Consider the following 22,220-nt stretch of genomic DNA (forward strand, 5'->3'; position numbering starts at 1 on the left):
AGGTATTTGGATTGGTGTGTTCCATGTGAGATAAGAACATTCAAATCATTAATCTACATATCACCACATTTCGTTGTAGGTTTGGGTCTTCTCTGACATAAACCGACGGTGCTAGACCATTCAAAACCTCAAGCTCTTCGTCGGTAAAACTTGAAGTGGCCCAGCGGGACCTGCAGAACACGACTTCATCGAGACAGCACATCATTTCCATTCGTTTGTTCATGACCCATGCCAAATCGTCCAGACAGGTGATTTTAGGGTCGCGCATTGACATGAATTGTTCATAAGCCTTGCGAGGGTAGAGGTGGAGGGCGGATTCAAAGTGGAGGGCCTTCAACTTGGGCAAAAATAGTCCAGCCGAGTTTGAGTGGCTGCTGGAGAGCATTGGATCGGATCTCAGCCAGTCGATGAACCATTTGGAAGTTGTGTGGGAGACGTATAGTTCTTCCAATGACTGACTTGAGACTAGACTTGACGCAAGGTCTTCGTGCCTGTACGCAATATCCAAGTGTAGGGATCGCATAACGCTGAAGTCGAAGAGGTCCTGGCGCAAAAGCTTCGTGACAGCGTCGGCGTTGTCTGCTTTGGGCGTTTGGAAGGCGATGGAAAGCGCGAACAAATTGGGCCCAGGCAATAGTGGAGAAGATTCAGAATGCAATACGTATGTTTTGCCATCCAGTCCCGATAACTGTTGCATCCCCAATCTTTGCACTGAAAGCCCTATGAAATGGGACGTAGTATCGTCACCGTAACCTCCGCGAAGATGTTGCTGCAGCGTCATCGATGCTATAGAGAGCGGTGCACTCCGTGAGCCATCGACGCCCTGCAATGACCACATGGACGAGAGAATACCTCCGAGGTCCGCGCCAATGCCATTCGGAGCTGTTTTATCGAAATTAAGCTCGACCGAGGCGGATGGCGGGAGTCGGAGGTGCTGAAGAAGCGTAATGCACCTCCTGTATCTGTCGCCCATACGGATGTGTTTGAGGTAAGGCAGATGAATCATGCTGGAAGAGAATGAGGTGGCGTCGTAATCCGGGAGGGCGCGGGACAGTTGTAAGGTGACTAAAGAGCGTGCGTTCCGCAACATGTCCATAAACTCCCCGGCGGGCAGCGGTTGGACGCCACCGCGCAACTGAAGCGAGAGGCTTGTCAAATGGGTGGTTTTGAAAGATTCCAACCTCGGGGTGCAGTCCTTGAATACGAGCTGCCGCAACTGAGGGGTCTCTGACAATTTCACCTCAGCCGCGGAAGGAATTACCGCCTCGTACATGTGGGCAGGGTCGGCTTCCCAGTCAGGGGTTGACGCAGGTGGCGCGTCGTTGTGAAATGAAAGGTGGTGGAGGAGGAGCGGGGGAGTTTGCGAGAGGATGTCCTCGAGCATCCAGTCCAGGAATCTCTCCGGACCTTGAAGTTCCACTTGCTTCACGCGATCGACGACGCGACGGAGAAGGTCTTCCTTCACTTTAGCGTCGCTGACCGTACGGTACATCCGAAGGCCTGCTCTAGGGAAGATCCTGGTGGTACTTGCCCATCTGACCGATAACGGGGCAGCTTTCGACCGTTCCAGCTTTTCTTGAATCCATGACATGGGTTCGGAAGAGTCGATCTCTGCCCATAATTCTTGGTGATGCAGGCAAGCGTGTCGCCATCGACGGCAGACATGGGTCATCACAGGCCAGCCCAGTCGCTTGTACTGCTTTTGAGGGACGTCCAGCACCAGCGGTGTGCTCGCCTTGTACTCCATAGCGATCTTGCAAAGTACCTCGTTGGGAAGTCGCGAGATCGGTGCCAAGTCATTCCGTTCGCTTTTCAATTGGACTACTTGCAAGAGTAGCGCACAGATTTGGAATTCCAGCTCTGTGATTTGGGAGTCCAAGGCTTGGTAGCGTTCAGAATGTGCCGCCGTCATAGTAGAGGTCAACGTGCACACGGTGGCTGTTGCGATGGTTATCAAAGTTCAAACGGAGATCAAACGGAGTTTTCAACACTGTTAGAAGCCCAAAGGTGCGCGTTTGAAAAGACAGTGGTGTTGTGGCAAGGATCGCCAGATGTCAGTTAACGGCTACATCTAAGCCCCCGGATATTAATTAGACATCCACCATCTACCAAACAGAGCAGACCATTTATCCAAATGGAAGCGTAACGTATAACTTCATCGGCGATAATGTCAGGGGGAGAAGAACTTGGAGTCTTGGACGGCGGATGATGTACCTTGACACGGAAGACGAAGCGGGTTGACGGAAAATTACTTGCACACACAACTTCAAGGTCAGTAATCCACATGCACAGTGGAAAGCCTCTAATGATTTTGAACCCGCACCGGACTTCCAGAGTAGATCCAGTGTCCAAATACACATCGAAAGCTCTTAGTACCTCAGAGAATTCTTCCCAGACTGGACCCTCCGCACACGGTAGCTCCAAAAGACCGCTGGAAGGGCGAACGCTGTGAGCGCTTACTAGTCTTTGCCCATGGACGCCTAATCCAAACACGAACCGCGTGGCTATTCATGATCACCGAAACACAGCAACCAGAGTAACGCAGAAGAGTCTGAGGAGGCAACAAAAACCATATTGGTAAGTATATGTAACACAAAGCGGAAAACTGGTCGTAAGTAGGGTCGTTACAGGGGTCGTGACAAAAGGCTAAGTTACAATAAAATACATATCCAGAGGGGTAAACCGATAAAAGTGTCAAAAGGTTGCGATTACAACAATGTTTTGAATCCACCAAAAATGTCTGAAGAGTGTACAAGATGTACAACAATTGGGTGAAGAGCCATTATGCTCTCCGCACCGAACCAGTATAACGAGATGGAAGGAAATGTAAGAAAGGAGAAATGGATTACACCCTCGTCCGTGGAGAAGCTTTACTAGCGTATAGGTCTTTCACGCCAAAGAATAGACTGACTGAGAATGAAACACTCAACAAGCACGCAGCAGCTGTTGAAGCATTGTACGCCGTACACCTAAGCCGGAAGCGACTGAGATCAACGACGAAGTTCTACGGAAAGTAAACGAATGGCACTCACCACCCACCATACCCCTTCTCCTCCCCACCCGTCGGGCACCTCTTCCCAGCAAGGACAAACCCAAATGCCACAGCCCACACCACACACGCAAAGGTATCCACAAAACTCACAATCCTCACCCACCTCCTCGCGCTCTTCCACTCCTCCTCCAGCTTCAACGACGCCATCAGCGTCCTCCTCCGATTCCTCTTCCTCCTCGCTTTGTCCTTTTCTTTCCTCTTCTGCTGCTGGTACTCAAAAGAGGATTTGGGATTATGTCGGTCGAAGAACCCAGCGGGGAACCCGCCTTCGTCGTACTCGTCAGAGGAGGATGAAGAGGAAATGTCGTCGGAGGGGTTGGAGAAGGCGTTTGGGTCGACTATGAGGTTAACTTGGACGTCACCTGGTGGACCGCCGAATGGGCCTTTCTTGCCTTTCTTGCCACCAGGGAAGGGAGGTTTGGGACCTCCTTTCCACTTCTTGCCTTTCCCGCCTCCACCTCCTTGGACGGGCAGGACCATCATGCCTTGCGCACCAGGATGGGGATGTGAAGGGTATTTCCGCCGAGTTGTACACGGGCGGATGAGGAAGAGGTAGGCGAGAAGGAGGAGGGTGATTGGTGCGAGGACGGCGAGGATGTAGAAAGGTGGTTTACCAGCGGGTGGAGGTGCCGGTTCAGGTTTGAGCGCCTTAGGGAGAAAATACGTTAGGATACACTCGCGCGGACAAGACCAAGACTCACGATAGCAGCCCAAATCACCGGCCCACCCACCGCAACCGTTAATGCGAACTGTACAAAACGTACAGCCGCACGCGTCTTTGGACCCTGCGTGACCAATCCGCCTTTTCCATCCGGCGTTCCGATTACGAGTTTTCCATTGTCGTCTCTCATCAGCTCGTCGTCTTTCTCGAGATGTTTGCTACCTGCATGTCCGTGTGCCTTCTTCTTGCCCTTTTTGTCGGAACCAAACTCCCGCTCAAGCATACGGATACGCTCTTCCTTGACTTGCGGGTCGACTGGGAGGTTCTTGTATTCTGGCGGGTCAAGGCTCCAGGGAACGACGCCATCCCGCCCCGAGTCGTTATACCCCAATAAAGGATCGTGGTTACTATACGACGGAGCTGAGTATGAGGGATAGCTCAGGTTATCGTCGAAGGGGTCCACCCGTCCTTTAGGATACGACTCTGGATGGATGTACGCAGGATCGAAAGGCGATAGCTCGGGTTTGCCTTGGAGGCTGGCACGGGAGTTGCGGCTGCTACTTCCACCGACGAACGCTCTGGGAGGTGCAAATCCAGCTTTCATCTCGTATTCCTCGAGTTGGTCGAGATGGGTGTTCCCATTGCGGTTGGTAGAGTCGTTGTACCATTCGCGGGTCCAGGAAGGGAATTGGGTGACATCTACTTCTTGTTCTGGATCTGGGACTAGATTGGGTGCACTATGGTTATAGGGTGAGCTGGGAAGGGAGAATGGTCGTCTTCTGCTTCCAACTGGTAGGGAGTGTGTACTCTGGGGTGTATGGTGGGTAGCTGTAGTTGATGTATTGGCCGAAGATCTCGTTCCTCCACGGATGAAATTCGGGAAGGAAGAGGGAGGGTATACGGGTGGCGAGCGTTGTCCTTGTCGAGGGCTAGACGTAGACGCCGCAGACGATGATTCTGCAGGTCGAAATGGCGGGTACGGATCTTCTGCGGCTTGCCTCGATCTTAGCGTCCGTGCATAGTCTGCGAGGTCCAGAGCTTCCACTGAAACTTCAGATGCTTCTTGTCTGCGCCTCGAAGGTCGTAAGGTGAGTCTAGGAAACTGTTCTTCAGGTAAAGGAGGGTAGTCGTCCATAAAGGTGTCCTGGCGCTGGGGTCCGCGTCCACGAGACGATCGATCGTGGTCGTCGTCACCTGCCCCTTGGTGAATTCGGCTCCTCTGAAGACGATTAAAAGTCTCTCGGCTGTCGTTGCTGCTCCCTAATGTCGAGGGTAGGTAGTCATAGGAGTCGTAGGGTTCTGGGGACCACGGTCTTGGTCGGTGCCTGGTGGGTGCGGGTTGGTAGAGCTGCGACGGCGGCGGTGGAGTGTCGAGCTGGTGGTACATTGGGTATCGCAGAGTCGTTACAAAGTCATAAAATCATAAATAACAGAAAATGAATGAACAGCGACCTCGAAGGGCGCAGGACGAGGGTCGATGGCGGGCTTGGAGAAAGAAGGGGCGTGGGAATCTGGGGTTAACTGCCCCTGTCCATCTATGGTCTTGGCGCCCTTTGAGTGCTCTGCTGCTGTGCCAGCTTTGCTTGCAACCTCGATGTTCCGCTCGGTTCTCTAGGGAACTATGCGCATCTCTAGTCTACCCCTTCTTTTACATACTTTACTTCTTTCCTTACCACTCACAGAAGCAGCCTCGACACCCAAGCACCAGCCTTGGCACGATGATTCCCCAGTCTCGGTGAACACCAGCCCGATTGGCAAGATCCAAACCCGACCAACCGTCGTATACAAACCTCGATCTCTTGACAAGTTTCATGAGAAACGACGAAAGGGACGAACAGCGTCGCCGTTTGGTGATCCTGACGAACTGGAGTGGGATGCTGTAGAGGTTTTGGGGCCGAATGTCGAGGACAGACACACTTTGGCGCAGCTAGCTCGGATGGCCGGGAATGCGTATTCTCTTGGTCCGGGTCGCCATAACTGGTATGAAGTGGATGATGCTTGGTCGATAGTGAGTTCTATCTTCGTCCGTGCAGAACCCTTCGTTAACAGGCTTCCAGAGCTTCCCGTTCGGCTGGGAGGACGAGGACGGTTTCCGAGGACACGTCTTTACCTCCTTGGACAATAACACCGTCATTCTCTCTATCAAGGGTACAACTCTCCAAGGACCAACATCCAAGTTGGACAAATTCAATGATAATCTGTACGTGGCATCTCCAAAACCATCAAACGGACTGGAGGTCTTATCATTCGCGACAATAGATTGTTTTCTTGCTGCTGCGGCTACGTCTCTGGAGTCGTCGTTATCAAGCACCCATGCAACTGCTACGCCAGCGGACTGCGCTGCGATAACCGATGTCTAACAGACGCCCTCGTACAAGAGAGTTTGTTCTACTCCATCGGGACGGTACGTACCATCCCCCACCCTCTCCCAATCCAAGCATATCCCTGACATCCCTCCTCCGGCTACCAGAAACTCGTAGACGACCTATTCAGGATCTACCCAACGGCCAACGTCTGGCTAGTCGGCCACTCCCTCGGGGGCGCCCTCGCAAGTCTCCTCGGGGTAACCTACGGCCTCCCAGCCGTCGCCTTTGAGTCCCCAGGCGAGCGCCTCGCAGCCTACCGCCTCCAACTCCCCATCCCTCCCCCAGCCTCCTCCAACAGCACCCAAGATCTTAACCTCCGCTTCCCCACCCCGCGTCCACCCCGCCCGCCACCATCCAAGTCCCCCCTGGCCTCGTACATAACGCACGTATACCACACCGCCGACCCCATCCCCTTCGGCACCTGCTCAGGCCTCTACTCAGCCTGCGCCACCGCCGGCTACGCGCTCGAAACGCGATGCCACCTCGGGAAGAGCATCATCCTCGACACCGTGAACCGCCTGCACTGGCTCGTCGACGTGCGGAAGCATGTCATTAAAGAGGTGGTCAAGTTGCTGGATAGTCCTGAGACTGGCGGGAAGGAGATTGATTGGGGCGATGAGGGCGAGTTTCCGGAGGATCCGGGTCCTGGTGAGCCCCCTGGCGACCCGTGGTTTGTGGATAATGGTCTGGCGAGTAGGGGTGGGTTGGTGGAGGTGGTTGTGAAGGGTGTGAGGGCTTTGACTGATTGGAGGGGCTGGACTGTGGATTTGGTTAAAGGTCGGTGGGGTCCTGGAATCCCAGGTAGGAAGAAGAAGAAGAGGAGCGAGGAGGAGGAGGGACCTAAGTATAGCAACCGGGTGCCTAAACCAGTTATCGAAGCGGATTGTGTTGTAAGTTCCATGATCTTTGTGCAATGTATATCCTTTCTGACTTGGGCTGTAGGAGTGCCACAAGTGGGAGTTTGGCGATTTTAAAGACGACTGGGGCTAACCCTCTCGTCTCCATACATGCACTTGAAGTAGAAGAGCCTTTTCACGAACAGTTTTCACGAGTCTCATCAGTTGCGATTCCATACGTTGTCCTAAAGTTGTATTATTAGTCAATTATCGATGCTATCCGTCCAACACATAAATTCATCCACGTTCTATCGTCAATAAATACGATCTAACAAAGTCCAATCTCTAGACCAGCTTAGTTCGGCAACTCGGACGAGCGTGCCCTCTTCCCCGAACCCACACCACCAACCAAAACACCCTGCACATACACCCTCTCAATGTTCCTATCATCCCCACAGAACAAAAACCTCTCCAACCGCTCCTCCAGCCTCTTTCTCGCCTTCACATTCTCGTCCTCCTCCGCCTCCACAGCACCCGAGTCCACGTTCTCGTTCAGGCCCCACAATCCAATAGACCTTGAGGAGGGCGAGACGAGGAGCGCATCGAACGCCTTACCGGGTTCGAAACTTCCGATGTGGGAGTCTAGTTTGCAGAGGGAGGCGCCGCCGAGGGTTGCGAGATAGAGCAAGGTCGGGATGGGGAGTTGCTTGTTTTCGAATTTGGGCGTGGTGCCGTTGGTAGTCGAGGATGATCCAGATGATTCGGGCTTTGGGGACGACGAGAATTGGAGAACTTTCGATGCCATCGAGGCGTGTCTGATCTCTGTGAGGATCGAGTTGGAGTATCCGCCTGATACATCCGTTCCTAGTCCAACCTACATCGCAGAAAGTCAGCTACACATCCCCAATACGACAGGAAGTGGAGCCTCACTTTGATACCCCGGTCCAAATACTTCCCAATAGGCGCGACCCCACTCCTGATATTGAAATTACTCGTCGGACAATGACTCACACCCGCCCCTCTAACTTTCACCAACTCAACTTCCTCTTCCTCCAAATGCACCGCATGAGCCAGAATCGTTCCCTCCCTCAACAACCCGTACATATCATACACACCCGCGTAATTCTTCGCCTGGGGGAAGAGTTCCTTCGTGTACGCGATCTCGCCAAGGTTCTCGGAGATGTGGGTTTGGATGAGGAGGGAGGGGTCGGAGGAGGCGAGGGTGCCAAGGGAGGAGAGGAGGGGCGCGGTACAAGAGATGGCGAAGCGCGGTGTGAGGATGGGTTGCACTAGGGGTTGCGCGGTGCCGGATGAAGCGTGTGGGTGCGAGGAGGGTGGGAGAGAGCGCACGTAGGTTATTAAGGATTTGGTTGCTTCGATCGAGGCTTCGGGGGAGGGTTCGATGTAGTAGGACGGGGAGTCGTGGTTCATGTTGCATTTCTGGTACGGAGGTCAGTCGAAATGGTTTGTCTGAGGAGAGGATGTGCGCACCCCGATAAAGCCGCGTTGACCCGCTGCGTGGACGATATCCGCGAGGACTTTGGTGGATTCGAGATGCAGGGTGGCGTAGTAGCAACATGTAGTCGTCTAGTTGGTCCAAATCAGCTTCGCCACCGTCAGCATTTTGAGTAAGGAAACCTACCCCGTTGTCAATAAAGTCTCGAACCACTTTGGTATAAATTCGTTTTGCGAATTCGATATCCGCGAACTTGCTTTCCATGGGGAAGGTAACGTTCTTGAGCCAATCGAGGAGTTCGTACTCCTGGCCACTGGAAACACACCAGTCAGCTTGAGTAACGGTTTATCTCAGTAAATGAACTCACGTTCCGATGTTAGGTACCTGGGGTGCATGCTGCAATGAACGCTCGCTTAGTCGACCTCTCCTGAAGATAGAGGAGTAAGCGTGCTCACCGTATGCGTATCGACAAACCCAGGCATCAAGAACTCTCCCTCCTTCAACTCTACCAAGTTCGCACTCGCGATATCGACATGCCCTTTCTGGGCCAATGCATCCTGCAGTTCGTGTGGCGCAACGTCCTTGACTATCCAGTCGATGTTTCCGGTTGGTCCCACTGCTAGGAGACAGCGCGGAAGAGCCGCGTACGAGGTTAGGGATTTGGGGTTGATAACGGCCCCGTAGAAGGTTGTCGTGGTCCCGGACATTGTTCACAAGTCGTTGTCGTAGTCGTCGAATGGAAAGGCTCAGGTATATATGCGTCGTGCCGCCTCGAGGCTTTGGCTTTGGTATGTTTGGGGATGTTCAGGGATCCGAGTACCAGGAGCAGAAGATAGTGGTGCTGGTGCAAGATACGAGTTGCATGTTTGATCCCCAACAGCCATAGTCATGTTCCGGGGCGAGCAGGGTCTCTCCACGTGCAGACACACAGCTTATCCACTTGCTTTGTCCAACCTTATCGACGTCTCCTACCGATGTCGTCAGCGGGCATCGTCCACGAACACTAGCTTGTTATCCATGTTATCCAAAGCACTGATAAGAAAGAGGCGAGTAGAGGTTTCGTTCTGGGTGCCGGCTGCAGGGATACAGGGCAAGAAGGGGAATGAGCGTTCGTCATCGTCGGTGACGTCGTCCAAGTCGCGGTGCTCGTCGTTGCCGGTGGTGCCAAGCCAAGTGCCGTGATGATGTTCCCAGGAGGTCAACAGATCAATCCGTGGTCGACGCAAGACTTTCTTGCTCTTATGTATCTTTGCACCACCGTCTCTGCAGCCTCGACGACAGGGATCTTTACAAGTATCAAATCCGCCGTTTATATTCGTCTTCGAAGACCCTGTATAGTCGACAAACATGCGGTGATTCCCACCTCTCAAATCAGCTGAGGACCCAAGGAATACACCCAATCCTCCGAGCTTTATGCGTTGAGAACTCGAATTGCTGGGAGACTTCGTTCTTGACAATCATGGGCCATGGGACACGACACCGACCACGACTTTGACCTTCTCATATTACCTGCCCTTTAACCTATGCCAGTCCGCGGAACGGTACCCCAACCTAGAGCTCTTCCCGAATATTTCCAATCGTTCCAGGAGCTAGATGACTGGAGAACGAGCAAGACAGGGCCGTTCTATTCTGCGGAGGGTGTTCGACCTTATGTTCCGAGGAGGTTGAGGACTGAGGATATTACTGGGCAAGGGAGGCTACTGGTGAGTACACGAACCATAATCACTCCAGGCCATCTTTTGAGTTCGGTTCTTCTTCTAGATCGCGCATGACTTCAAGGTGAATACCAACGAACGACGTCTATGTCCCAGCATCGCCGTTCTGACTGGCCCAGGGAGGTTATATTGAAGACCCATTCACAAAATCATATACTTTCAATTGGTGGTCATCTACCTCCCTATTCAATTAGTCGGTCTTCCTTTCGAACCCGTTCCCCCCAATTGCGTTAACACCCCCGTTTATAGCTTCGCACACCACCGGATAACCATTCCTCCACCAGAATGGATTGCCTCGGCACATAGACAGGGAGTCCCAATACTAGGAACACTGTGAGCAACCTCTCTTTCGAGAGGACTTCATGTACTCAAATGGAACTACGGCAGGATGTTCGAAGGAGAAGCCCAGGAAGACTGCTTTCGCATGGTAATAGGAACGCAACCCCGCAACGCCACAGTGGACGACGCACCATGGTCGAGGGCCAATTACACCGTCCCAGTCTCCCCGCACTACGCGGAAATCCTCGCAGACATTGCCAAAGAACGCGGATTCGACGGTTGGCTAATTAACATAGAAATGGATTTGAAGGGAGGGTCTTCGCAAGCTCGTGGAATAGCCGCTTGGGTATCTCTATTTCAGCAAGAGGTTTTGAAGAAGGTCGGGAGCCATGGCTTAGTGCTTTGGTACGACAGTGTCACGTTCAGAGGCCATCTTTCCTGGCAAGAGCGACTATCCTCTCGCAACCTGCCCTTCTTCCTCAGCTCGAGTGGGTTGTTCACCAACTACGCGGTGCGTTCTCTTCTGTCTTCGGAAACTAGAATAGCCGAGCTGATACATGTACAGTGGTACAACCATTTCCCCCAGCGCCAGATTGACTACTTCAATAGCCTCGACCCGAAACTCCTCAAGGGTAAATCCCTCCAAGACATTTACGCAGGTATCGACATGTGGGGACGAGGCTCGCACGGCGGCGGCGGATTCGGAATGTACAAAGCCCTCGAGCACGCCGACCCTCAAAAGCTCGGACTCAGCATCGCACTCTTAGCTCCAGGCTGGACATGGGAATCCGAAAACGAAAACCCGGGCTGGACATGGGAGCGTTTCTGGGAACAAGACACGAATTTATGGGTCGGACCGTCCTCGAGTAAAGTGGCTATCGAAGTCCCGCCAACCGAGTTCAAGGTTGTCGAACCGATGTGTGAGCATGGGCCGTTTAAACCTGTGTCCAAATTCTTCCCGACTCTCCCCCCTCCGGATCCCCTGGATTTGGCATTTTATACGTCATTTTCGCCGGGCGTTGGGCATCAGTGGTTTGTAGAGGGGAAGGAAGTCTTTTATTCAGGGTCTGGGTGGACGGATATCGAGAAGCAAACAAGTACGGGGGATTTGGTGTGGCCGAAGCCTACAGTGTATAACTTGGTGGGAGGAGGGCTGAGCGACGCGGATGCAAGCTCAGCGCTTTATTTCGAAGACGCTTGGAATGGCGGGAACTCGTTGCAGATTAATGTTACCCGCACTAGGGGCTCGACGGGGTATGCAGGGTATTGGGTACCCATTCAGTCGCTTAGCCTGTCGACGGGGAACCGCTATGAAGCCTCGGTGGTCTACAAAGTAGGAGAAGGGGCAACTGGGGATGTGGATGCGAAGCTGGATTTGGGAGTGAGAGGTGGTGGTACTAGGAGAAACGCAGGATTCAAGCTCTTGGAGGAGGATACGACTGCTTTGGCTTCTGGATGGGCGAAGGCTCGGATTGTCTTCGAGCCATCTGCTGCTGAAGGCGAGGAAAGCATCGTGCCAGCGTCCATCGGCTTCATCGTATCCGTGTCCAGCGACTCCACGAAGTCCAGCCCAAGCAACAACTCATTCCTTCTCCCCTTCCTCGTCGGCCAGATTGCTGTACATCCACACCTCCCAGCCGACTACCATTCCTTCGAAGCATCGCTTTACTCGCTCAGCTTTAAACGCAACGCGACCTCTCGCAGTCCACTGGATGGCATGTTATCTTGGGATATCGTCGCAGCGCTCCCCGAACCTCCCGAACCAGACGAGTCTCCAGATCGAGATGACCCTAACCTTTTCTGGGAAGTTCAACCCACCGAGAGGAATTGGTTCCCCAAGTTCCTATACTTCAATATCTACGCATCTGAAATCGCCGACGGAAACACCAGCCCATCGAAGGAGAACCAGAAATTCTGGATAGGCACCACAGGATTCGACGGTGAAACCCGCAAATTCCACGTCTACGACCAGAACCTTCCACCCAGTTTGCAGACCAAGAACGGATGGATAAGGCGAAAGGGCAAGAAACTCACGTTTGAAGTGGAGGGTGTGTTGGAAACGGGAGAGATTGTGCGTTGGGGGAACCAATCGAGGCTGTATAGGCCTCTTTTGCATGATTTGGAGGGAAGTTGTAGGTTCTCGTGGTTTGAACCGTGCTCGAATTCAGACTTGACTTCGCTGCTTATGTGGAGCACTGTATTGGTCGTGTTGTGGGTCAAATACAAGTTCTACTGATCCGTGTCAGGTGTATGTTTACATTTGGTTAGTGGACTGCTAATGGTACATGGTTAGAGGTTTGGAGATCGTGAGTGGGTAGCGGAGCGGAAACTAATCCCTGTCGACGAGGTCTTCTTGATCTTGGAACTTGGCAAGCCAACCCTTGATCCCTCCTTGCAGGACGTAAGCCTGCGATGTTGACCCGTCCACGCCTTGCTTGTTCAAGTAGTCCTGGTACCTGGTGTCGCAGTCAGCCATTGTTGTGTCACTAATCCGGGACATGGTCACCCACCATCCAGCACATCGAGGACCACGTCCATTCGAGCTCTGGCAATAGAAGATGACTTTCTTGGTGTCCTTGTGCTTCTCGTGCAAGGCAGGTAATTCGTCGTAGAAGGTCTGCGCAGGCCACTGTTCGCTACCTCTGACATGGCCTCCCTGTATCACTGGACAGTTAGATCACGCTCTCGGGGTGTGGAAGGAGGGAACAAGGCGTCGTACAGCGTGATCGTTCCTTCGTACGTCCACTACGACGAAGTCTTTGTCCCCAGATCGAACGAGAGCGGCAACTTCATCATTGGTCAATGAGGGAGGGGTAGACTGGACTGCTGGGTAGGCGTCCCACCATCTCTTCAGGGAGGTTTCTGGGATGGTGACTTCTGCATCGGTCTTCGGCTTCAACGCGTAGATTTCGCAGGAGGCTAGCACAGATGGTGCATTAGGGCTGCGTGAGTATGGACATATCCCAGTCGGTAAACACACCTATCCACTCGTCCATGTCAATATCGGGCTTCTGAGGACGGTTGCTGTCGATCTTGTCCTCGACGCCTGTGCAGCATCCACCGGACCTGTCATCCTGGAAGTAGATGCTCAAGTCGCTCTTCTTGTCCACGAAGAGGATATCTGTTGGGCGTTTCGCTATCAGCTTTGAGATCAATGTGTCTTCCGGGGAATATAACCACCTTTGAACCCGGCGTCAGCCATGTGCTGGCGATACTCTTCTTCGGTAACCGCTCCAGCGATGCAATTGACATACGCAACAAGGTCAGACTTGACCTTTTCCGGGAGAGGTTTCTTGGCTACCAACTAGTATGGAGGAACTCAGTATTCCGAGTTAGTATACCACTGGCGTGACACACTCACGTCGCTGATGACGACCCTTCCACCAGGCTTCAAGACACGGCTGACTTCCTTGAAGATATGCTTCTTCCCAGCTGTGGGGAGGAGGTTGATTACGCAGTTGGAGATGACACAGTCGATCGAGTTGTCCTCGATGGGGAGCTCCTTCTCGAGGTTGGCGTGGACGAAGGCGACGCGGGGTGGGGTGAGCTTCTTGGATGCTGCGTTGCGTCGAGCGAGGGCTATCATTTCCTGGGTATCAGACGGGGGTCAATGAAGGGATTTAGTTTACGAGGAGGTGTGATAGACGTACGGTGGATCCATCCAGCCCGATTGCTTGACCCGTAGGCCCGACCTTGGCTGCAGCGAGGAAGATATCGATGCCTCCTCCGGATCCGAGATCGAGGACACGTTCTCCCTGTAGTAGCGCTATCTTTGAGCGCCTATCATAGAAGTAAAGTATGAAGGAAACACACACACCTCCTTGAGGTTGGCGATCCCCGTGGGGTTGCCGCAGCTCAAACCCATGTTGGCTTCAGCAGGGATAGCTTGGAGCTCCTCGGCCGTATAGCCAAAGGCAGAGGCGACACTCTGGGCATCTTATAGTGTTTACAACAGATGAAATAACCTTCGTGTGAGTTGGAAGTTTGGAAAGAGGTGATAAGCTACCGACATTCTTGATCGGTCCCAGCCGTTAGCGCACGAGCGCCGTACGACTCGGTGACAACTTTGACGATCTCCTCATCTGAGATGGTGGTAGCAGTCGGCTTGGTGGCAGGTTTAGCAGAGCAGCAGGACATTCTAGCTTTGTAAATGGAGGAGGTTGAGAGGCTGAGGCTAGGTTCAAGACGGAGCCCCCACTGCGACCTATTAGTACGCGTTCGAATTTGATTTTGATTTTGAATATCAAAAGGGATAAGGCGCCATTCTGACAATGATCTCGAGCCTTACCCAAGATGAGGGCAAGCTTACTCACAAAGCAGACTAAAGCAGACCTGATTGAGGGCTGGAATCGATGATTTGTCAATGATTCGTCATTGGGCTTCTTTGGCTCGTCGACATGGATGCCAGCCATTCATTCATTTCGAACTCGAAGTACGTCAGTACAGCACTTCAGGGAGAGCACTGAAGAACGAACGTTTGGACGGTCTTTTACGAACATGGAGTCTGGGACGTTCGCATTACTGCTTATTTACCAATGGCCACTTCACGGGACTATGGTATAGGCATGCAAGAGATATCAAAGGATATATTGGATCCCTACAATTGACAGTGCGCGACTTCAAGGTTCATTATGATTCCTAGCACCCTGTATCCAATTCTGCGCAAGTGCATTGAGTTCCCCACTGTGTTTAACATGCAATCCCAAGTGGGGCGGACTGCTCGGTATCACTTAAGCGCCCAGGCGGAATTTCTAAGCGCCTGTCCCTGTGGCCTCAATCTGAGAGTGGGCGGAAGATTGCATCTGTTTGAGGTAGTTGCTATGAGAGGATATGTCACAAAGATATGTCAATTCCACGCTGGAGAGAGTATTTCGTGAGTAGATCCGCAAGTTTATTGAAGGTGGAAGCTGCAACAAGTGAGTAGGTGTACCATAGTGACCGTGACGTGATGTTAGCCACTATGCTTCAAGCTATGCTGGGGAACAGAAATCCACTGAGAACCTGTAAGCATACTACCTCTCGTAACTTTCAGGAGAAGAGACGCCCACATATCTGCGGCACATTCAATTCGAATTCATGATCACTACTTTGATATGATAAAAGTTACAGTGAGTATCAAAGAAATGGTGGCAAATCAGACGAGCCTCGTAGTCGGTTGGCAACCAATAAGTAATAAAAGTGGCTTGTCTGGCTATGTATTGTATGACTATTTCTTCCCAATGGCTCATTGCCAGTGGGGATCTGAGGCATGGCTCGGGAGTCGATGCTTCGACTAAGCGCCTGGACGGCTCGGTAAGGACTGTGGAGTGTTCTCCAACCTTAGGATCGGGCACTAAGATCAAATAAGACTCGGCCCAGTTCTCCACACGGCGAACAAAGTCGTGTCCAATTCGATCGAAGATGACGCTGTCGTCTAAGGTGGAACTAGGTTGGAGCTAGCCTGGAGCTGAGACAGGGTGTTCGAGTCACCCCGGTGGCGAATTCCTGAGTTGATACCACACGCAGGGCACGAGTTGCAATCTGCACTAGCGCATGCGGCGCACCGGCAACTCCGAAATCGGCATGTGACTGCCGATTGGTGGTGATGGCACAACAGTGGTCCGTGTGAGTTCTGTCAGCTGTCTTTTCTTTCGTTATCTACGCGGGTGGGGAGAATTCGTCGACAAGGGCATACCACCGCTAGATCCCTCCCTCGCCTCAATGACAATACCGACATTTTCAGTCCTACTATAGCGCTGGCCGTGCACGTGAGTACAACGTTCATCTTTCCCTTCTTGTTGACTGAACGGTATTTTCGCCATCTCAGCAATATGGCATTGGTGCACATCCCTCGAGCACGCGCCAGCGTTAATTATGCCCTTTCCCTTTCATTTCTCGCTTTTCACTGAACCACGACATCCTCCTCGAGAAAGGTACGCATATGTGACCAAAAATACGATATGATTACGACTGATCTGTGTTACTTTTCTAGCATACCGGAATGGACCTCTCCCAGCTCGATCCCACTGTCAAAGCGCAATTAGAGGCGTACCTTCAAACAGGCATTCAACAGGCCGTCGCGAATTTGAAAGGAGAGTTTGAGGAGCAGAGAGTACAGTTGCAGAAGGACCACGAAGCCGAACGGTTGAAGCTGCAAGAGGAAATCGGGCAGCTGCAATCGCGACTAGCTGGAACAAGGTGCGATGCGGATAGGTCCCTTTCATTGTTGCATACTCACGCTTGCAAAGTGGAACAATCCACAGCACGGGCCAAGCTTCCCGAGCGCCCATGACACCACCAGCCACTCAGGCCCCCTCTGGACCGGTCCCATCTGCCTTTGCGGCCTCGACGCGAGCAAAGGCTCGTAAACGCGGCCAATTGAAGGGACGTGTGTCCAGTCAAACGCCCTCACCGTCCAAACGAAGTCCATCCAGAGCACAAGCAACGAAAAAGAAGAAGCGAAAGCATCAGGAGGTAGAGGAAGATGAGGAAGATGCTCAATCCTCTCGGGAAAGTACCCCGCGCCCGTCGGGGTCAAAGGACAGCACGAGTGTGTCCGGAGCAGCCGATGAGGCGAAGAGTGCCGCACCCTATCAGCTACGCCGTGAAGATGTTCCCAAGGAAGCGACACACGTTATGGTGAGTCCCTATTATTTACAGTAACCGGCGGAGGCTTCTAACAGCAATATAGGCAGCCCTACTCCTCCACATCCGTATTCTTTGGGGCCTTTTCAGCAGCGATTCAGTACCCCATGACCCAACGCAGGAGGCTTTGAAGTCTTTTGCGCGTTTATTCTCAACGGAGGCGTCAGTATATCAACAGAAGACAGTGACCGAACCCATTATCTCACCCACCCTCGTCAACATCACTCCTGTATCGGCACTCAAGTCCAAGAGCAGGATAATCGCGCAGTACCGGAAGGTCGAGGAGCATATCCTCGATTATATGAAGACCTTTATTGCCCGATATGGCCTCAAGAGCTGGTGTCCCGACTTACGCCAAACACCTTACTCCCTGTACAACGCCACCCACCGCATCATCTGTATCGACACATTCAAACAAGGGCTGGTTGCTGGGGCATACAGTGTGGCCTTCCCTCGCATCAATACAACCTACGCGACCAACACCGACCTCTTGACGAAAATGTACGACCATCATGTCCACCACTACCTATTCGGTCTCTACACCAAAGAGATCAAGGAGCCTGGAAGTGTCGGTAGCAAGGGTGGGCTTAACATGGTGTACAAGAATCGAGACCGTGTACGTCTATTTCTTCTTACTATAAAAAGGAGGGTACTGATTACGGTGACAGCTCTGCAAACAGCGTCGCCTGTATATTAAGAAGAACAAGTTCCCGCTGCGGTACCTCCGCCTCATCACAACGGAGACAACATCTGACGACGAGCGTGATCCTGAGGGCCGCAAGCGAGATGGGCAGGACATTTACTGGATCAAGGCCAAAGCGGGGCGTTCTGACAATGCGACACTATTCATCCGCACCCTCGACAAGCGCCGCCTCAATGACGCAAAGCACGATCCCAGCAGCCGCGGTAAAGAGCGACTTCGACTTGTTCCACCTGATGACATGGAATTGAAGCCTTCTGTTCTGACGCGCCTCGGTACGGGTATTCCGCTCGACTACTACAACCCCACCTTCTACAATAACCTCTCCCCTGCTGTCCGTGCGAAGGTCGCCTCATGCGACATTGTCCTCCCCCATGGGAACATGGACGACTTGTTTACAAAGTCCGGCGAAGAAGAGCTAACTGATGACACACTCTACGAGAAGTATCGAGCGGCGTTCTCTGAGCTATACCATTATGTCGATCCGGATGACCTAGCTGATGATGAGTCTAGTGATGATGAGGGCGGCGACGATGATGACGAGGAGGAGGAAAATTTCTTTGATGATGACAATGCAGATGGTGGTAATGAGGACCAGGAGATGGGAGAGGACAGGGATAGCTCCATGGATCTGGATGGCGGTGTGACAGGTGCAGAGGCGGGCAATAGTGGTGATGGTAGTCGAGCTCAGAAACGACGTAAGCTATCTCCCCGGAATCGTGATAGGGACTAGATGTTGGTAATGATAGCTAATGAGATAGTATTTAATTCGTTCTTCGCGTTAATAGCAAAAGAATTATTTATAGTTTGGATGCTAATAACCTAATCGTAACCGAGAGAGTACACTGGTAAGAAGGATAGTTGGTCGAGAGATACCAAATGAACCAGGAGGACGACGATGGAAGGGGACTTGGTTCTGAATGTCTACTTTACGGATGATGACAAGGGTCTCAGGAGGTACATTCTCACCAAGACATAAGGGGTGGTCGTAGGCTATTTGTGTCATAAAGTTGGGAAGAGCCCGATAGATATCCTTTCCGTGGTCCGCACCATGCAGGAATCTGTGTTCTGCAACAACGACTATCTCACCGTCATCGAGTGTCGGATCACCTGTACATAGTTGCCAAATGGAACAGATGAAGCCAAAAGACTGCTGACCGGTTAAAGGGTTCCGAAATGCAACAGAGCTTTGGCCTTGGTGGTGGTGGAAAACAGAATAATCCCTCGTGTTATGGGCCAAGGTAGATCGAAGGATGGCTGATTTGGGAAGGATGGAAGGGGTAGGAAGAGGGTGCGGGTATGCAGCATAATGTCTGAGGGAGGATGTGCGGGGCTGACGGTTCAAGAAGTCCAAGACCTGTAGATATTCATCTTCAGGAATTGGTGTCAGCTTTGGAGCTGGACGGTGTGTGCGTTGGGGGTCATGGATACTACTATCCGAGCAAGAGATATCCAGCCGGAGCAAGTCAACACCGTGCTTAAGGAGCATGTTAGGAATATGTCCCCTGTTGTCTTGAGGCTCCTGTTCTGGGAAGGAATCAAGGTGCGCAAGGAGGCGGCCCCGTTGGGAAATATGGCGCAACATCGTATAATCCATGTCCCCTGTTAACGGCACAGTATTAGACAATACAGAATTCAAGGAACACATTGACGCACATGAGTGATTATTTGTTTTGACCCGCTGTAATTCCCCGTTGTGTCGCTCGAATGGAAACTCACTGATCTGTATGAGTGGCCCCCAGAACTTGAGCAGCATCCCGTTATGCATGGCGTAGTGATGGTTTGGACGAGTCGCGATATGGGGAAAGAGCTGCTTTGAAGAGTGTCGATAATCTTTATAAAATGATGTGTAGGAATCGGCGTATTCATCTGAGGTCGAATAAGCCGAAAGAATAATGGTGCATGTCGTGAGCTGGTAGAAGTTCTGGAGAAGCTGTTCACTTTGTTGGGTGAGAGGGAAAGACCAGATCTCAGGAAGGCAAAGGGGGAAAAAAATGAGAAACAAAGAGAGCCACTGGTCTGCTTTCAGCTTCCCATGGGATGTTTCACCCAAATTGGTAGGGGGACGGTCAACCCAGGACGGGATGGATGTAGCTGCTATACATTCTCGGATAGCTGCTAGCTGGGACTTGCTGAAGATGCACCGTCCGGGTGCTTCCTCCGGTTGAGATTCTCCATCGGTATTGACAGTGCTGGTCGAATCGGCTGAATCGTAACTGTTGTCGGAAAGCTCAGATCGGCTATCCTCGTCGGTTTCAGCGGCAAGATCAACCGAGACAGTTTTTTGCTTCGCCTGAAACCCAGAGGGAATGCCAAGGCCCCACTTATACCGAACGTGATGCTGGAGGACACCTTCGTACCAATTGTGCATAACACCGAGCATGGTGTGTGCAACTGGATCGCGGTACTCCAACAGGTGCAAGGACGACCACCGGATACCCTTCTCTCCCACCAGTTCTTTCCGTCGCGTTTTTGTTGTCGCTTGACGCCATTCCACCGCAGCCGCAACCACGTCGGCACCCACACGAGATGGGTAGACAGTGTCGATGTTGTCAAATTCATCAGTAGTGATGGTGCAATACGAACAGGGGTTATTATCCGAAGTGACAGCAACAAAGCCCATCGCTTTGTGGATGCCTTGAAGGTCACCAAGGACAGGAAGGACAGCAACTCTCCGTCGGATGCCAGCAGGATGTCGGAAGGTACGAACGACCCTTCCGTTGTAGAAATGGCGCAACGAGTGGACAATCGGGTCTTGTAGCGATGAGATGGTGACGTAGGTGGGTTCCTTGGGCGGGGGCGTAATACCAGCAAAGAAGGTATTTTCTGGGCGATGTCGGATATCGTATGGGAGGTTAAGGCAGACCAACATGATTGCACCACATGACACGTGCTTTCCAGCGATCTTGTTCGAGAACGGGTTGAACCAGTCGATGAAATAGCTGAATGTTAAATTGCCCTCGGTAGTGGTGAATGTTCCAAGGCTCCGCCACGCTGGGCTATCCCAAATGCTCTCCATGAAGGTAGGATGTCGGCGCTGGTGGTTGTATGACTGGTCGATGAGGTCTTCGATTCCAGGACGCGAAAGAAGAAATTCCAACCACGATGCAAAGTCCTGGGTGCAGTAGAGACGTCGAGGGACCCTCCTTGGTCCGCCTCGCGTTGCACGGGTTGCCCACAGTGGCTCCTGACATGGTCTGCTTCGGGGTGTCTCACGATAGTCGCAGATATCGGGGAGACCATCCAGCAGATATGCGGTAAAGCATTTCGGGCAATGCACTGAGCGGATAATTGTAGGGTCGATGGATAGTGCAGAAATGGCGGTGCGACTGTCGCTTGGGAGTGATATGTCGATGTTGTCGAGCGGGGGAGGTTGTTCAGGCCGTATATGACCTTCTAACAACGCGGATGTGTGGCCAACGAGGATGCCAAGTCGGATTGACAGTGCGACTAGAATTCGGACCACTTTCAGCACTCGCCTTGTTGCAGCCTGGCTCAGCCTCGCCACGAGTATAAGCCAGGCACCAAGCGCTGAGATGAGGTAGCGGATCGCGTTCTTGAAATGAACAGTTCCTGGATGAAGATGAATTGCTTTCAACCTAACCAATTTCGTCACACGGGAGCTGGTTCAGTACGTACCAGGGTCATTGTCAAAGAAAACCCGCTGATCAATTCTTTGGGCGCGAGGTTCAGAAGTAGAAAACATGGCTGTCCTCCGGGTACCAGTGCTTCTTGCCTCCGAACCGATGCGTGAAACGGAATCGATACTTTCAGTCTGTCCAGACCCGGATCCCACGTCTTCAGGTACGTTGCTGCTTGAAGAGTAACTCGATCTCCCCGTGGAGAGGAGAAGGTCCTTGCGGGCGTGTCGCCGCTGAGTTGCCTCCGGTTGCACCTGGCCAATCCGTTCCACTCCAGACACGTCGTAGTAGGTTTTCTGGCCACATTGGCTAGAGATACATCGACATATAGTGATGCGAGACTCCGAGGAAAGGGAAGCTTTTGTGCTCATACGGTCTGTCATGATTTCCTGACATACGGGCAACGATTGCGAAAGAGGTTCGGGAAGAAAACAAAAATTGATTATCGCAAACGGCCGTTGACCTTAACCCTAACCGTGTTCTCTGGTACGCAAAGCCTCCGAACAACTCCAGGTTCGGACGTAATACTGTATGTGCAAACCCTGAACTCGTTTGAACCTCGTTGCTTTTCAGTTGCTGGAAGACGGGTGACAGAGACAAGACAGGTTAGGTCTAGGCCAGTGCCACCCCAGTGCCACCTCAGCTCCAACCTGGTGGACAGCGTCGCCTGTGATCGGATTCGACAGCACTTTGTTCGCCGTGCCATAGGAGTTGAGTGGCAACCAAGTTGCGAGCGAGAGGCGGTTAACGCACGTCGATCCCACGCTTGGCATCAGTGTTACCACGGACACAGCCACGGACTGGCGTCCTCGAGGTGCCTGGCGGGTGCCGAGCTTTCTTATGTTCTGCTTCTCATCACCGACCGCAAACGATCCCTGCACCGAACTCTC

At 52.4% G+C, this 22,220-nt stretch overlaps 8 protein-coding genes across 8 annotated transcripts; 3 read left to right on the top strand and 5 right to left on the bottom strand.

Annotated features, from left to right (window-relative positions):
* Positions 1–40: 40 nt before the first annotated feature.
* CC1G_01015 (hypothetical protein) lies at positions 41–1,912 on the bottom strand (the record flags this gene model as incomplete). Its single annotated transcript, XM_001832901.1, has 1 exon — positions 41–1,912. One exon carries the CDS (start codon positions 1,910–1,912, stop codon positions 41–43), a length of 1,872 nt encoding a protein of 623 aa, XP_001832953.1.
* A 1,078-nt stretch (positions 1,913–2,990) lies between these two features.
* Positions 2,991–5,100, bottom strand: CC1G_01016 (hypothetical protein; the record flags this gene model as incomplete). Its single annotated transcript, XM_001832902.2, has 3 exons — positions 2,991–3,004; positions 3,040–3,700; positions 3,817–5,100. 3 exons carry the CDS (start codon positions 5,098–5,100, stop codon positions 2,991–2,993), a joined length of 1,959 nt encoding a protein of 652 aa, XP_001832954.2.
* A 234-nt stretch (positions 5,101–5,334) lies between these two features.
* CC1G_01017 (lipase) lies at positions 5,335–7,567 on the top strand (the record flags this gene model as incomplete). Its single annotated transcript, XM_001832903.2, has 5 exons — positions 5,335–5,721; positions 5,771–5,913; positions 5,973–6,117; positions 6,184–6,969; positions 7,022–7,567. The coding sequence occupies 5 exons, from the start codon at positions 5,335–5,337 to the stop codon at positions 7,067–7,069; spliced, it is 1,509 nt and encodes a 502-aa protein (XP_001832955.1). The 3' UTR covers positions 7,070–7,567.
* Positions 7,271–9,078, bottom strand: CC1G_01018 (guanine deaminase; the record flags this gene model as incomplete). The annotated part of the gene is made up of 6 exons (XM_001832904.1): positions 7,271–7,789; positions 7,846–8,355; positions 8,407–8,502; positions 8,558–8,684; positions 8,739–8,767; positions 8,827–9,078. The coding sequence occupies 6 exons, from the start codon at positions 9,076–9,078 to the stop codon at positions 7,271–7,273; spliced, it is 1,533 nt and encodes a 510-aa protein (XP_001832956.1).
* Positions 9,079–9,894: 816 nt separating this feature from the next.
* CC1G_13852 (endo-beta-N-acetylglucosaminidase) lies at positions 9,895–12,377 on the top strand (the record flags this gene model as incomplete). Its single annotated transcript, XM_002911771.1, has 6 exons — positions 9,895–10,074; positions 10,133–10,209; positions 10,336–10,419; positions 10,441–10,876; positions 10,931–12,204; positions 12,359–12,377. The coding sequence occupies 6 exons, from the start codon at positions 9,895–9,897 to the stop codon at positions 12,375–12,377; spliced, it is 2,070 nt and encodes a 689-aa protein (XP_002911817.1).
* A 317-nt stretch (positions 12,378–12,694) lies between these two features.
* CC1G_01021 (arsenite S-adenosylmethyltransferase) lies at positions 12,695–14,528 on the bottom strand (the record flags this gene model as incomplete). The annotated part of the gene is made up of 9 exons (XM_001832907.2): positions 14,376–14,528; positions 14,183–14,301; positions 14,016–14,120; positions 13,727–13,954; positions 13,546–13,669; positions 13,346–13,486; positions 13,106–13,284; positions 12,876–13,021; positions 12,695–12,821 (listed from the first exon to the last, which is right to left on the bottom strand). Exons 1-9 carry the CDS (start codon positions 14,500–14,502, stop codon positions 12,695–12,697), a joined length of 1,296 nt encoding a protein of 431 aa, XP_001832959.2. The 5' UTR covers positions 14,503–14,528.
* Positions 14,529–16,345: 1,817 nt separating this feature from the next.
* CC1G_01022 (hypothetical protein) lies at positions 16,346–18,422 on the top strand (the record flags this gene model as incomplete). Its single annotated transcript, XM_001832908.1, has 4 exons — positions 16,346–16,542; positions 16,593–16,983; positions 17,036–17,605; positions 17,658–18,422. 4 exons carry the CDS (start codon positions 16,346–16,348, stop codon positions 18,420–18,422), a joined length of 1,923 nt encoding a protein of 640 aa, XP_001832960.1.
* Positions 18,423–18,503: 81 nt separating this feature from the next.
* Positions 18,504–21,395, bottom strand: CC1G_01023 (hypothetical protein; the record flags this gene model as incomplete). The annotated part of the gene is made up of 3 exons (XM_001832909.2): positions 18,504–19,291; positions 19,346–21,262; positions 21,329–21,395. 3 exons carry the CDS (start codon positions 21,393–21,395, stop codon positions 18,504–18,506), a joined length of 2,772 nt encoding a protein of 923 aa, XP_001832961.2.
* Positions 21,396–22,220: the final 825 nt, after the last annotated feature.

This window comes from Coprinopsis cinerea (assembly GCF_000182895.1).
Source record: "Coprinopsis cinerea okayama7#130 chromosome 2 map unlocalized cont3.2, whole genome shotgun sequence".
Classification (NCBI taxonomy): Eukaryota; Fungi; Basidiomycota; class Agaricomycetes; order Agaricales; family Psathyrellaceae; genus Coprinopsis; species Coprinopsis cinerea.